Source organism: Cheilinus undulatus, linkage group 7, assembly GCF_018320785.1.
Source record: "Cheilinus undulatus linkage group 7, ASM1832078v1, whole genome shotgun sequence".
NCBI lineage: Eukaryota > Metazoa > Chordata > Actinopteri > Labriformes > Labridae > Cheilinus > Cheilinus undulatus.
In genome coordinates, this window is record NC_054871.1 from 36,863,793 (window position 1) to 36,879,862 (window position 16,070).

General features: G+C 37.2%; 1 protein-coding gene across 1 annotated transcript; it reads left to right on the plus strand.

The window, feature by feature from the left end:
* The first annotated feature begins 218 nt into the window (after positions 1-218).
* Positions 219-15,491, plus strand: lmnb2 (lamin B2). The gene is made up of 13 exons (XM_041791453.1): positions 219-615; positions 5,146-5,282; positions 5,432-5,588; positions 5,997-6,122; positions 6,528-6,626; positions 6,970-7,041; positions 7,233-7,358; positions 7,460-7,680; positions 8,163-8,397; positions 8,598-8,705; positions 9,498-9,617; positions 10,967-11,047; positions 11,499-15,491. The coding sequence occupies exons 1-13, from the start codon at positions 403-405 to the stop codon at positions 11,532-11,534; spliced, it is 1,731 nt and encodes a 576-aa protein (XP_041647387.1). The 5' UTR covers positions 219-402; the 3' UTR covers positions 11,535-15,491.
* Positions 15,492-16,070: the final 579 nt, after the last annotated feature.

Here is a 16,070-nt window from a genome sequence, read left to right on the forward strand (position 1 = left end):
ATATATATATATATATATCGTTTTCCATTATTGTATTTTGTCACTTCTGTGCCTTGTTGTTTAAGATGTTTACTGTATTGCAATGCCAAATAGTTTGTATCTGGATTCTTTGTTAAATGGGAACGCTTCTTATTTCTGACTTTAACTCTCCCATCATACATTGCGAGACAGGAAGCATCCTCTGCTTTTGGCGCGGTCCTAAAGCGGTGTCCGCCATCTTGAAATCACTGTTTGAGTTAACTCTCAGAGCCACTGTACGAGCTGACTTCTCATTTGTAGCCGTTATAGTCCTTCGGTAGATACACTGCTTTGTGTCATACATTCACGGACACAGCATATTAACTAGTTTTCATCTGTCCACTGTGTGGTGAAGAAAACTTGAGCTTATTTAAATTAACCGTTATGGCGACTTCTACCCCAAGCCGTGAAGCTGGCCGCTTGGCGGCCTCCACACCTCTCTCCCCGACCCGGATCTCTCGCTTACAAGAGAAACAGGATTTACAGCACCTGAACGACAGGCTGGCCGTGTATATCGACCGTGTGCGGGCATTGGAACTGGAGAACGATCGGCTAATGGTCAAAGTGTCTGAGAAAGAGGAGGTGACTACTAGAGAGGTGAGCTCAAGAGAGAAATAGTCCACTTGTAGACTCAGATTACTCTGCGCCAGTCCCAGCAGAAGCTTTTGGGAAACATCCAGAAATTACTTAAAGAATAATTCCATTACAACTATAATCTACCGCTGCTCACGATGTGTAGTCCATTGTTTGTAAAGTATGAATTAAATATTGGCCACCGGATATAAAACGCACATGTTTTGATTACTTGAATAAAGTATTTGCAGGCAAATTACCAGCATAACTGGAGGTACTATCAGTTTAGCTTTGTAACTTACTATAACTTTGCATATGTGACTGTTTTGATCTGTGTTTAAGCTAACGGAACCAGTGGGTGAATGGGTGATTTGCGCGCCAATTTATGACCTCCGGATGTTTTCATTGTGATGAATGGAGTAGCTTAATTAATGGTGTGTGTTGTGGACAGTGTCTTACCACAAAGCATGGCGATAGGTGGATATAAAGAATATTGATTGGGTTGTACAATAGGTGCATTTAAGTGTTTTATTCAGTTTCCTGGAAAAAATGCAAAGGGTCAATAATTTGATCATTTTGCACGCTCATTCTTTTTTTTTTTTAGCAAAGATACTCCTGTTGACTTGAGCAGCTTTGAATCCATCCATTATCTTCACCGCTTGGCCCGTTCAGGGTGGTGGGGGACTGGAGCCATATATCCAACTGTAAACCACCAATCTTTGAATGATTAACCATGGACTGATGTTTTTTAAAAATCCATTGAATGGTAACCCTGTTGTCCTTTAATGCAAAATGTAAATACAAATATACTTTTCCTAAGTTAAGAATAGGACTGAACAGTAGGGAAACAATCTATGATGCCGATGCAAACAAACCGCAGCTCAACCACTCACTTTGCTGGAAAGATCTGGATCTTACCGTCATGTCATGCAATTCTAGAAGCAGTGTGATACAGATACCTGGGGCAAATACTGTTTTATGAAAAATGAAGACAGGACCTCCAGACATAAATGTTCCAAGTTCCCAAGCTATGAAGAGCAAAATATGAGATGAATATTAAGGGCAAAGACTAGTCCATTGAAATGCTGGGCAACATTAAAGCTAGAGCACAGACTTTTTGAAGACAGACAGAAGTTTACTTGCATAAAATAGCATTAGATTTTACAATAAATGTAATTTTGGGTTCTAAATGCTCATGTTTTTATAGCTCTCTTGATTTCTTTCCAGGAAATTACCTGTTCTTTTTGAACGCACATATTCTTGTGTCTGTGTGTCTCATGTTTATTTCCTGTTATAAAACAGTCCAAACATACAGTGTGTAGACTGACCCCACTTCTATGTTTTTCGCCTCAAACAAGTCTTCCAGAGTAATTTCTATGAGTCGGGGACTTGAAAAACAAATATGTGGGGTTCCTGACCTGATCGTCCACAAAATGGTACTTGTGGTGGGTCCCTACACAACAGGGCTTCATCAAATTTGTGCAGAAATGGCGGCAGAAACGGCTAATCAATATCGTTATAGCAAAGTAAACAGGGGTACTCTGTTTTATTGCACAACCAAAAACTGACCACACCCCCAAAAACCCATAATTGGTATTGCAAATGTATAGAAAATGTTGTATTAAAGGGAATGTTCATTTTTCTGTCATTGTCAATTTGATTAAGAAAAAAATGTAACAAGAAAAGTATGTTTTTGTAAAATATATGAGCATTTAATCAAATTTTTGGTTAATTGCTCACCTAGTTTAGTATTATTATTGATATTGATACTGCATCATGCTTGAAAGTTGAAGCCGAGATGATACTGGTCCGATATTCGTCACCTTATTGATCAGAAACAGGAAGTCCTTAAGGAGTGGTCGCATTTTAATAAGGACAGTTTATTAACAACTTTAAGTGTAAAAAATACACTTAAGTCAGTTTTATGTATTTAATATTCATTTTTGTCTGGGAATTTTTTAGTACAAATGAATATATTTAGTATTCTATATTTAACTGGTAAAATATAGTGTGCTAATGCAAAACTGAGACTCTGGAAGAAGAAAGTACACTTTTAGCGGTATCTTCAATGTCTAATTTGGGGGGAAAAAATTGCTAATCTGTGGTTATTTTAATGTTTTGGTCAATTGTGGCTACATGTAAACATTCAAATTGCAACATTTAAAACATCTGCCATTCATTTGTAACTTGAACCGCTGCCACTCTGAAGGTGCAGCCGATTTTTGATTCTTATGAAGAACAAAAAAATGCAGGTTTTGAATGTTCTGTTTGAGTCATTAATGGTTTAGTAATGGGAGAAATGATCGTTATAGGTGGTCTAACTTGCCCCCTATTGAGAGAAAGCAACGCACTGTGTAGTATTGTAGTCTCTCAGATTAATAGGAATTGTCTCATTTGCTGTGAAACAAAACGGAAACTCTCTTAGCAAAAGATTGATGATGGAAAAATTGTCATCCTTGAGAAGTTGTCTGACTTTCTGGGTAAAAGTTGAGTTCCTGTCCTCCTCTTTTATTGCCCCCTTTCCAACAATAAAATCCTCTTTTCTGCTTCTGGACAAAGTAATGTAACATGTCTGCAAGTGTGACCCAGGCCTGAACTCCCCTAAGGGTTGCATGAAGTTTGCGTGCTTACTGGGGGTGTAACAGTATTAGTATTTGTCATGGTTTGGTGCACATAGTCACACGACAAATATGTCTGAATTCTTTCTACAGTCTGTGGTCTGAATGGAGAAAAACAGCAATGACAGGTGACAGTATTACCCGTCATTCTAGGTGGCAGTAATGCCCTTAACTTTGCCAAACAACCAACAAAAAGAGAAAGAAGCAGGCATAACAAAACACACAAAGAAAAAGGTTAGCAACAGGTGCAGTAACAGGTGAGAGACAGGACCTGCCAGCTTCTTCCTCTGACCAATTCTTTGCCACAAAGCCTCTGGTAGCAGTTGACTGATATTGTTTTTTTTTTGTTTTGTTTTTTTTTAAGTGCAGATACTGATTATTAGTAGTTTATAAGACCAATAACTGATGTTGGAACTGATATGAGTTTATTATGATGCAATAGATGTACATAATGTGACAAAAGTGAAATTGCATTAACAAAAACTTGAAGAAAAAAACAAACGATTTAGCCTAATTCTATCAGCATGAGACACAGAATGGAGCAGCACAGTAGCAACAGGGAAACAGGAAGTGATTCCATGCACTCACTGAGTCAGCGGCACCCAGACTTAAGTTTTGATTGGCTTGTACTCTTGTGACAACTTGCCAATTAGATTATATACAGGACATTTTGTGAGACTGTAGACTGAAAAAAAAAGCCACAGGGGACAACACATCTTACTTTTGAGGCAAAGTGATGCACTTTTTTATTAATTGTTTTTATCCACTATTGGTTACATAACATGCAGGTACTGAAAATTGTCCAAATATTGGTCTCACGTATCAGCTGGGCCGGGGATCAGTACCCCTAGCCTCTGGTTGTGAAAGCAGAGCGCACTAATACATTTAAAGACCGTATGCAAATATGCAGAAGTATAGAGCAGCGACTACAATGCCCCGTCCTGTGTTTACACAAATCATGATTTTGCACAATTAAAATACGCTTTATCTAGTGTTCTCTACCTCTGCATGTCCCTGTATATGCTTTAATATGCGGCTGCCTAGCAACTATGTGATAGCGTCACAATACACTACATAAAACATAAATATGGTATTTATGGCTCTAAAATACACATACTTTATTTTCATTATTGCGTTGTATTAATTTGAAAATCTCAGGAGATATTAGAATATTCATTTTCTTGTGCTGCTTTTTATTTTGCATCTTTTAAATCTGTTTTTTCTTTTTTTCATGTTTTATACAAAACCCGCTGTAAAAGCTATCATAGTGCTGTAGTTGTAAATAACATGAGGATCAAGCTGTAAGCCACACTACTGTCAGTCTAAAGTTAAAGCAATAAATGAAGGAAACCTAGAATTAGGTCTATAATAGTATAATAATGGCTGATGAATTGAACCCTAAAACTGAGGTACCATTCCACCACTAGTGCCAACACAAAGAATCATCTAAAAGTTTCGGTATTGACCCTGTGGGTCAAGTAGCCCTCATAGACATCCGATGCCCATTCTGTTAACCTGTATAGGACACAGAGGTATTTTTACTGCTGATGACTTGCTGTTGTTGTTGTTGTTGGTAGTAGTAGGCATGCTTATTTCCCGTGGCTGAGGCTTGTATTGTAGAAAACTGAATGAATGACCAGAGTTGTCAACTTTACTGTTAACACTGCCTACCACAAACATACTCTCAGCCTGGCTAATACTTTGATGGTCCCTTACACCAGAATCACATTTTCCTAAAAAGCATTGAGGTAATTATAGTACTGAACAGTTTTGAATTATAATTAAAGAAAAAGTTTCAAAATTTGTGTATACCCTGCAACAGCAGTCGTATCTCTGACAGAGTCTTCCAGCTGCATCATCGAACATTTTATCAGTTCAATTTTTTTTAACCAACAAAGCCATTTAATGATGAAACTATGTCATTCTCATCCTTTAGGTGACAGGTCTTAAATCTCTGTATGAGGCAGAGTTGGCCGATGCTCGACGGGTTTTGGATGACACTGCGAAAGATAGAGCCAGGCTACAGATAGACCTTGGCAAAGCCCAGGCTGAACTGGATGAAGTGACTCGCAGGTAACATGGCACCACCATATACAACATTTTCACTCTAAATAGTATAAATCAGATCATTTTTTTGGCTAGGAAAACACCTGAGTCTCCCAGAAAGGCATGTCAGTGGACAGTTTTAACTGTTGGTTCCTTCTCACATTCTTGTATTCCAGTGCCAAGAAGAAGGAAAGTGATCTTGCTGCAGCTTTGTCCAGGGTCAATGGTTTGGAAGGCCAGTTGAACAAAAGTGAAGCAGCTCTTTCTACAGCTTTAGGCCAGAATTCTTCTCTGACCTCTGAGCTGGCTGATGTCAAGAACCTGTTGGCTAAGGTAGGTACTGAAAACTTTATGTGGTAAAAAAGAGGGGAAGAAAATAAATGCTAAAATGCAAGAAATATAGACCAAAATCTTAGTTTAAGACTCTGATGTTAGCAAAGTTCTTACAGGTTTACTGCTTTGGCTACAGATTCAGGATAGGGATTGAGCTCCTGAAACCCAAAAGATAAAGTTGAATCACTCTGCTGCACACAAAGGACACTACAGTCAAAATTCAGGATTGTAGAACAATAATACATAAATACATACCATTATAAAAACCCAGGGGACTGTGTGGCAGTGTTTCATGTCAGTGCTTTCAGATTTCTCAACCACAGCCAGATCTTGATGGGTGATTGCTTATTCTGAAGTTTACTTTTGCGTGAGCATGGAACATGTCTTATGGTCTTTCCTGTGTTACAGGCAGAGGACAGCCATGCTGTTGCGAAGCGACAGTTGGAGGCAGAGACGCTGATGCGTGTAGACTTGGAAAACCGCTGTCAGTCACTGAGTGAAGAGTTGGAGTTCAGGAAGAGCATGTTTGAAGAGGTACAGTGTTTGAGTTACTGGCAAATACCCCAACTCCGTATTTCTAACAAAATTAAGACTACCACTTAAGATCATTGCTTTTGATCTCTCAGATAAAACTGGACCAATTTCAACAGGAAGATTACTTTTTTGAATGCTTACTTGAAATAAAGATTCATGCCCATGCCCTTTTGATATGTATCTTCTCTTGTAGCATTTGTCTTAAATACTCGGTACAACTTTAAATCATAAAATCCTTGAGGAGTGCTGTGCTTTTACTTTTCTCAATGATAACATGATTGGATGATTGAGCATGAGATTTTATAACGGGAGGCAGCTAAAATGGTTGTAATGCAGCATTAGCACAACACTGACAGGCTCCCACATGAATTCCAAGTGCATTACTGTTTTACTTCTTGTGCTCAGGAGGTGCGTGAATCGCGACGTCGACAGGAGCAGAGGATAGTCGAAGTGGACTCTGGTGTCAGGCAGGACTATGAGTTCAAACTGGCACAAGCTCTCCAGGTACGTTTCATATCTACAGATATTTCATATTTCTTTCTGGGTCCTATTATCTGCTCCCTTCTGTGCAACTTTAGAAAAATGAAATACATAGGCATACCAGATGGGGGAGTGTGTGGAGGGACCCTCCCTCTGATGAATAAAGGGCATATCCTAAGTTAATAAAAATAAAACAATTTTATATATGAAGATGATTAAACACCTTTTTATATACATTACTCTTTATTTTTACTAAATTTGTTCTGCTAAATGCTACAAGCCAAAAATTACACACTGTTCCTTTAGGTTACAGAAATTAAGAGTTATTTGACAATAAGCGCTAATCAGGTTCCTCTTATCCCTCAAGGACTTAAGAAAGCAGCACGATGAACAAGTATCTTTTTATAAGGAAGAACTGGAGCAGACCTTCCAGGCTAAGGTGAGACACAGTTATCTTGTCTTTCAGGCATGAAAAGTAACAGACAGTGTGCAAAATGTCAGTTTGTTTGCAGTTTTAGGACTGCGAATTTTTGATGTTTGCTGTTCATGAGCAGAGATGCATCTGATTCAGCTGCACACAGCCTGAAGATGCAAGAAGAACCCTTTCTTACACAGTCTATCTTCCTCCAGTTGGATAATGCCAAGGTTTCTTCAGAGATAAATGACAAGGCAATGAGCACAGCAAGGGAGGAGCTGCAGGAGTCCCGTACAAGAATAGAGGGTCTTGGATTTCAGCTGAATGCACTGCAGAAGCAGGTACTGCATCATGACACCTTAACACACCTTTTCAAAGTCTTTGACAACTACTACTACTACAATTTCAGATACTAATGATGTGTGCGTGTTTGAATTTAAAGCTGGCTGCCTCAGAGGATCGTATTAGAGAGCTGGAGGAAATTCTTTCAGCAGAGCGAGAAAAGCATCGTCGTGCCATTGAAGGAAAAGAACAAGAAATGAGTGAATTAAGAGACCGGATGAATGCCCAGCTCAGTGAATATCAGGAACTACTGGATGTGAAGCTCGCCCTAGACATGGAGATCAATGCATACAGGAAACTATTGGAGGGAGAGGAGCACAGGTAACCCACACCTAGAGTCCTTGAAATTAAGGAGCATCAATAAATTAATAAAAGAGTAAATATACAAATAAAGAAAAATGCTTACCAAATGAGTTTGTAAATAAAATCATTTCCCCATTAAATAATTGGGTTGGAGGTGTCATTGACATCTACGGACTTAAAGGTTTGGTACAGAATAGAGATTTTATTTCCAATTACACAATAGCAGGTTCTGCAGTTTATATTCAGGCCCCAAAGGATGTACTTGAATCAAAAATTTTGGGGATTTTACTACATAAACCAGGCTAGGGAGAACTGGGTTGTAGAGATCCTAGGGATTTATTTTTGTAGGTATAGTTCCAGTTGTAACTATCATCACTTTCTCGTTGAAATTTCAGGAAGAGACTATTTATTTTGCTGAAAGTCAGACCTGGTTGTGTGTCAATCATATGACTCATAGAGACATGTATAAACATTTATTACTTGTTGGTGATTTTTTTCAGGCTGAAGTTGTCCCCCAGCCCATCCACTCGAGTCACAGTTTCCAGGATAACAGGATCTTCCTCCTCCCGCTCCAAGAGAAAGAGAGTTGAAGTGGAGGCTCAGGATATGTCCGAAGGGGAAAGAGGAGAGGGGCAGCTACGGTTTTCAGAAGAGGCCACAGCTAGTGGAGCAGTTACCATATCCCCTACTGACATGGATGGAAACGCAGTCACACTGACCAACGATACTGATCAGGTGTGCTTGACTTTAATAAAACTACAAGTGCAACTGTTTGGAATTTCCTGTCTCCTGTTTGTATATGACCAGTAATAGGTGAGGGGAAAAATAGAAAATATAGCTTTTAAAAGATTGGATGTTTTCCTTATTTGGTTAAGCCTATTTGTGGTTTATTGCCCAACCGTGTTTAAATAGATTATTCTGTTTTTATTTTGCAGGACCAGCCACTGGGCAACTGGAGGTTGAAGAGACAGGTTGATGACAATGATGAGATAACCTACAAGTTCTCCCCAAAGTTTGTTCTCAAGGCTGGACAGTCAGTCACGGTGAGAGTACAAAATAGCAAGAGGTTTTGTGTTCCTGTGTGCAAAAAACAACTTCAATGCACCTTGTGGCTTTTCAGTTGGTTTCAAAGTGGTTTTCAAAACTTCCTAGATGCACTTAAAGGCACTTGGACTAACTTTTCCTTAAGACGTTCAAGCAAATTATCCAGGTCTAAATAACTACCATTTTTTAGCTTCTGCATTTTGCCTGAGGGTATTTCAAAGCAAACATAAGGATAGAAGTGCTCAATTAAAATAGTCAACTTTTACTGCTAAAAATAGAAGATTAAGGCACTCATCCAAAGAAAAGTAAACTGCAGATTTGTTGAACATAACTTCAGGGTGACGCAGAAGTGTATGTATTTAAAAATTAAGTTTGATCAAGCTTGTACCAATTAGAAAATATTTAGGGGTTGGCAACCTCTAACTGTTATTTTTGATATTCTGTTTGTCTGTTAAACTGATAAAATGACAGTCGTTGGTTTATTGAACTGGGCATTGAAAAGATTTGTTTTTTGTTTTGTTTTCAGAAAGAAATGACAAAGTTTGACTAAATAGCTAAGACAAGCCTTTTATCTGTCAGTCATTATGTATACATAGTTTACCTCCTCTTGTATTGTTGGCATATAAAATGCAATGTATTTAAAGCAAAATAGCTGGTTGTAATATATTACTGATTTTTATTAGAAAATCTGATTACTGTCTCTAGTTTTTTGCTCCTTGGAAGCTTTACTGCATGCACAGTTTCTTTATATGACAGCGTTTTTTTTTTTTTTTTTTGCCTTCTCTGTACAGGTGTGGTCTGCTGATGCTGGTGTGGCCCACAGTCCACCATCTGACTTGTTATGGAAGAGCCAGGCGTCCTGGGGCACAGGGAATGAAATGATCACCGTTTTAGTTAACGCTGATGGCGAGGTAAAGACACCCATCCTAAACTAATTATAAAGGGAAACTGCACTCAGCTGGTTTTATTCTTATCTTTTTACAGCAAACCCTTTTGTTTACCATAGGTAATCATTCCTCTATCTCTAATTTTACCTATGGTGTACCACAAGGTTCGGTTCAAGGCCTGATTTTATTTTCTATTTATATGCTGCCCCTTGGCAAAATCTTTCAGGGCCACAAAGTCTCCTTTCACTACTATGCAAACGACACAGATATTCTTTCCCCTGAGACCTGATGACCTTGGAAGCCTAGCCGCTGTCATACACTGTCTGAATGATATAACCTGCTGGATGGCGGAATTTTCTTGACCTCAGCAACTCCAAAATAATACTATTCAACACTCAGAATTCCACCTCATACAGTCCAGTCTTGGTGCCCTTTCAGAGAACAACAGACCCACAGCCAGAAATCTTGCTGATATTTACAGATTCATTTTAGCTGATATCGATACTGTTATTTAAACATGTTTTACATCACTAAAAACTCAGTCCTTTAAACAAAATTTAAGGTTTTAGGGTGAAAAAAGAAATAACTTTTTTTTTTCTTAAAACACTTTAAAGTTTAAAAAATGAGGATGAATAAAGAAAAAGATCTCAACTTACGTAGGTCTGTTGGTACAGCCTAAAACTCCACTAATTTATTAGTATATATGGCAAAATTTTACAGTCGAGATATGCTGATATTCATGGCCAAATTACATGGGATGTAAATATCAGCAGAAATTTTGAGATCTGCTAACACTAATATTTTCTTTTTTTAGCAAATATCTGCTGATACTGATATCACGCCGTTGATATCGTACATCCCACTCTTATTGCCGCTATGTCTTCCCTTATTTGATTCCAGAGCCTTAACCCCCTCCCTCCACTTTACTGTTATTTTCCCCCCCTCTTTTCTCTATTTTTACCTGATTATTATTATTGTTGTAATTATTGTTAAATTACTTAACACCTTCTTGGTTTTCAATTTTCTATTCTGATTTATTAATCTCCTCATTTTATTTTTTATTTTTACAGTTTAATTTCTGTTCTATTGTCCTTTTTTAAAATCTTGTTGGCTGGTGTTGCCTGGCTTCATCCATGTTATTCTGGGTCTTTTCATTTTTTTTTCATTATTAACACTGGTTTTATGTTTCTGGGTTTTTATGTCTTTCTTAGATGTTATATCCTTGAGTTTTTATAATGTGTCTCCTGGATTGTTATGTTGTTGGGGTTACAATGTTGGTTGAAGATCAAAACAAATGCTGTTCTTGTTTGATATATCTTGGCACTAAAGGTTTTCCACTGTGATTCTAAGTGTCCTGATTTACTGCCCTGCAGGACGTGGCAAGTAGGAGAGTATCCAAAACTCAGGTGGAAGTAGAGAACGGAGAGGAAGAGGAAGAGGTGGTGGAACAAACAGTTAGTATATTTATTTGCCTTTGTGAAAACCTAATAAAAACTGAGTTTATTTTTCTTGTATGATTGTCTTTTTTAACTTTTACTTACTGCAATGCTTTTAGAAGTAGATAGTGTATTTATTTTTAAAATCAGCTTATGAAATTGTTGCAGTAAGCTTAGATACTTATTTTTTAATTGGAATTAACTTAAAACATTTCACTAATTTTATTCAGTCTGCTTTTCTGTCCTACATTAAATTGTGCATGGTGAATTCTATTAAGTTCTTACGGAGGTTCTTACTTTTTTAAATTATTTTTTAAGCTACCAAATAAATACCCTACACCAGATTATAGATCAGTGTATTAAGATTTTGCAAGTGGTTGTCACAAACACAGCTTTCTAACTTCATTGGTAATTAATAAAGTGATACATTAAATAATAATCTTTTTTTTCTCTGTGTTTTCCCCCTCAGGGCAAGGTGTCATCCAGAGAGTGTGCCATCATGTAAAGCCTTTCAGTCGACATTTGGTTTGATGTCATCTTTTTTTGCTCCAAGGCTACTCAGATATAATTATGTCCATTGCAATTGTTGTTTAATCATTCATGATAATGTAAGACTTTTTGGACTAATGGACTTTCTGATTTCTGGACCCATTTATATGAGTCACTTTTTAGACATCATAACCTATTTCCCATCATCTCTGAACACACAAAGACAATGGATCCAAATGCTTGGTCAAGCAGTGGGTTATAGGAGAAAAGTTTAACCCCTTTTGAAAGTACTTCAGAAGTCAGTCATTTATTTCACTTATGTTAAATCACTCAAAACATTTGGTTTCACTCCTCATGTACAGGGCAGATATATATGGGTTGCAAAAATGTGTTATTGGAGTTACAGTGACTCTAAAAAGTTTACATATCCCTTGTCTCATTTTGTAACAATAAATGAGGCCAAGAAATATTTTAACTTTTTCCACCTTTATTGTAACAGTAACATACACATTTAAGTTGAAATACAACCCAAATATTTTAGGGGGAATTGGTAAAAAAAATATTTTGAAATTAGCAAAAACCTGGTTGCATAAATATGCACACCCCTAGACTAATATTTTATTGAAGCACCTTTGATTCCATCACAGCAATCAGTCTTTTTTTGTACAAGTCTACCAGAGAAACCTGTCCAGACCTTATAAAATTTGCCCACTCTTCCTTGCAGAAGCTCTCAAAATCTGTCTGATTACGAGGGCACTTTCTGTGCACAGCCCCCCTCGGGTCACCCCACAGATTTTCTGCAGGATGTTCATCTTCTTCTGGTGAAGCTGTTCTTTTGTTGATTTAACATCACAAAGTGGGACACACAACAGGAGTGTATAGACTTTTAGAGCCCCCTCAGTTAAGAGTCAACGTGCTCATAAATGGGATTTTGATTGGATATAAGTTTTTATTTCTTTTTTCAAAGGATGCTCCGGTGCTTTAGTTGAACATGGGTATTGTCTGCTGTCAGCCCTGTTGACAAACATCAACCATGTGGCTTTAACAAATGTCAGTAGTCAGTGTTTATCTGTTCTGTCATGTCAATGTTGGCATCTTGTTCAACTGCTAATTCAAATAAGAAATCACAGGTTTGACAAACTTTTTATTTTTTATGGTCAGACACAAGAGAAAATGCTGGCATACTGGGAGTCTTACACCAAAGGTAGTAAACAAAAGAAAGTATTGGTACCAGCACAGCTTAATTTATTTTTAACATCATAAGGCCCTGATTTCACAATCAGTGCATCTCTACTTTTTCCAAAATCAATAATTAAGGTCTTATTTATGACTTTTCATACCTAGGATTTGTTCATGTGGTGACCCACATTGATTTTGCATGGCAGGACAGTCACTTCTGTCTTGGCTATTTTTTCATTCCTCTGAAATATCTACATTCAAAATTAAAGGCAGTTTGGAAAAAAATCCAGGCACACTGGATTGTTGCAAATCCTGATCACATTCATGAGGCTGTAGTCTCACCTCCCGCTAAATCAGCAACCTTGGTTAAATGTTTTCTAAGATGGTAACTGAATATTGTTCATTTTGTTTCATTTCACTTAATAGATATAAATATAGAATTTAAAGACAAAACAGTTGCAATTTGACTGCAAAGTTTTGTAAGGACTTGATTGGAGCCATGTGCATTTTTATCTGCAGGTTCCTTGTTAAAATTGCGATTTTCAGCCAAGTGTTTGGGGCTAAAAGCAGCCTGCACGCCTCTTTAAAAGAAACACTACAGGTTTGCAGACAACCGTTTATTTCAAGAAAGAGATTGGTTATCTTTTCAGCCTTTGTTCCAACTTAGTGAAAATGTCTGACTCCATTAAAAAGCCAAACCAAAATGTAAAATTTCGAATATAGGAGCACTCTTTTTAAAACATAAAAACCAGAGGAATAAGTTGTGAGCCAGTTGCATTGGCAGTTGATTCTCAGTAAGATACATTTGAGGGCCTTCAAGACAAACTAATATTTAAGATCCTTAACAGTAAAATCCCTGAGAGTACAGGAGAGTTTCTGTTTTAAAGATGATCATTTTCATGCTTTTCCTCTGACATGAAAAAGTCCCTTGCAGTCTTCTGCCTCTCACTTACCACAGTACCAGTAGTATGACTAGGAGCCAAATACCAGTGGCTCTCAGTCTTGTTAGATGTCTACTCTTTGTGATCCAGGTCCTGAGCAGAACTTGCACATAGAGTTGCTAGCCAGACCACTCTGGGAAGAAATAGAGTTTGGGCAATTTATCAAGATTACTGCCCTTGTTCTAGTTATACATGCACTGCAGGAAAATTAATTTATTGATTGGAGCATGTCTAATTGTTGCGATAGGTGGATGTATGCCCCCCCTTCAGCTAGTTAGTACAGACCTCCTAGTTTACCTTACTGACAACACTGCAGCAGCTAACTAGTTGTAGGTCTAACAGTAAAAACATTGACAAACCTTATAGCTCTATACGTTTCATACAACTTAATGCCCAGTTTTCATACAAACAAAATGAAACCTACCTCTAATTTTGGTGATAACTTAAGCCAGAGAGCATATGGCTCATGTAAAGCTTAGCATTTATGCCATTAATATTCAGCCTGAAGCAGTGGGGATGTTTGTGAACAAGCCAGCTGTGCATGCCTGCTCTTTAATGTGAACAATGGAAGTTGACTCCTGTTTGAGAGTTGAGTGAAATTTATACACACATGTGAGTCATAGGTCACAATATAGTTGCTATTTTAATGAAGCCATCAGTTTACAAATGAACAGCCAAAGAGCAGACGCTGAGCTGATCCAAATTATCTGACTAAATTAAAAGAGCCACTTCCACGACTACATTATGGAGACTGTGAGCATGTGCAGAGTGCCTAGTTGAGTCTGCTCTACTTGAGACGTATGCAAGTGTTCTGTTTTACATACAATTTATGCAGTCACCAGGTATCTCTGCTAGGTTATAGTCAAAGTCTAGCCCACATTGACCCCACACTCAATGCAAAGTAGCGTCTGTGCTACACAACAATGGCTGAATTTGGCGACAGTTATAACCTGTTGGGTTTGATTTTTTTGTCTTAACTTGGTTGCTATATTTACATATTGAAAGTAGCCTTCTGACTGGCTGTCAACCTGAAATATATCATTGCCAGTGTTTTTTAAGTCTATAGATTGAACAGTGAAGCAAAACTTTGAACTTGTATAAGATGAAATTGTTATGAGTAACATTTTCTCTCTCTGTAATCCTCCATGTTTGTATGAGTGTTGCTCACAGCGTGTGGGCCCTTTGGGAAACTAATTTTTCTTGAGTGTTTGTATGCTGTGCTTTAAACCGCTAGTTATTTTTCTATAGATTTTTGTCTGTGTAATCAATTTGTTGAAATTAAATATATTGTATTCATTCTTTTTAGGATTATCTTGGTTGATTAAGGTTGACATTTTATTGACCTTAAGAGAAGACTAAGTCTGTTTTGGCTTTAAGTATATTCATGGACTGTGACAGGGATAAAAATGTGTATTCCTGTAATTTTCTACTGAGTTTAAAATCTTCCCTTGGTAAAAGCAGGATGTCAAATATAATTTTTTTTTATTTTTTTGAAGGGGCAATGGGGTTAAAGGATCAGTGTTTCATTACTAAAACCTTCAAATTCAGTTTATCAATACTTTACAAATTTTCAAAGGGACTAAATAGGTATTTTATTTGTTCCTCTCAGCTCTCATTGCATATTGGTATGAATCATCCTTGTTTTTTGGTCACCTTTTACTATAAGGATTGTAAAAGACCTGTATATGAAAAATGAAATGTTCTGCAACAATGTAGATGTGACTAATAGTTTAGTCGAGAACTTTATAATAGCCAAGATTTAACCACTGAATTTGAGGGGGGCGGGGATGTTTTCATGTGTTTTACTGTTGCATTTATTTCTTTTTTTACACACAATAAATGTTTTACATATACATTTGATTTGGTTGTGTGTTAATTTGGAATGCGTACAAAAACATTGTCATTTTACACACGCTAGCAGCTTTTCCTCAATGTTTGTGGATATAATACTTTTGCAGACAATATAATGCCTTAGAGGAAGAATCACATCTGTTAAGGAGAACTAGATTTCATGTCATTGGACTGATAGTCAGTGTACAGATTAAGAGGTGTGTTAAAGGGCTGCACTATGTTTAAATATACCTGATTTAAATGAAGCTCCTTTGTGAGGAAAAAAGAGTATGGTTTGATATGTTATCAAAAATAGCATCTGTGAGGCCTCTCTTTTATTTCCTTTCTTCTTTTCTTTCCTCTTTTAGCTTTTGTTTTCATAGCTTCCTTTAATGGCAATGTAAAGTGCATCCATAAAGTATTCAGACTCCCTTCACTTATTCCAATTTTGTTATGTTGCTGCCTGATGCTAGACTCATTTTTCTCATTAATTTACACCCAGTACCCTATAATGGCAAGTGAAAACAATTTTATTTATTCATTTATACTTATTTATATTTATGAAAGATGAAAAAGTGAAATATCACACTGACATAAGTATT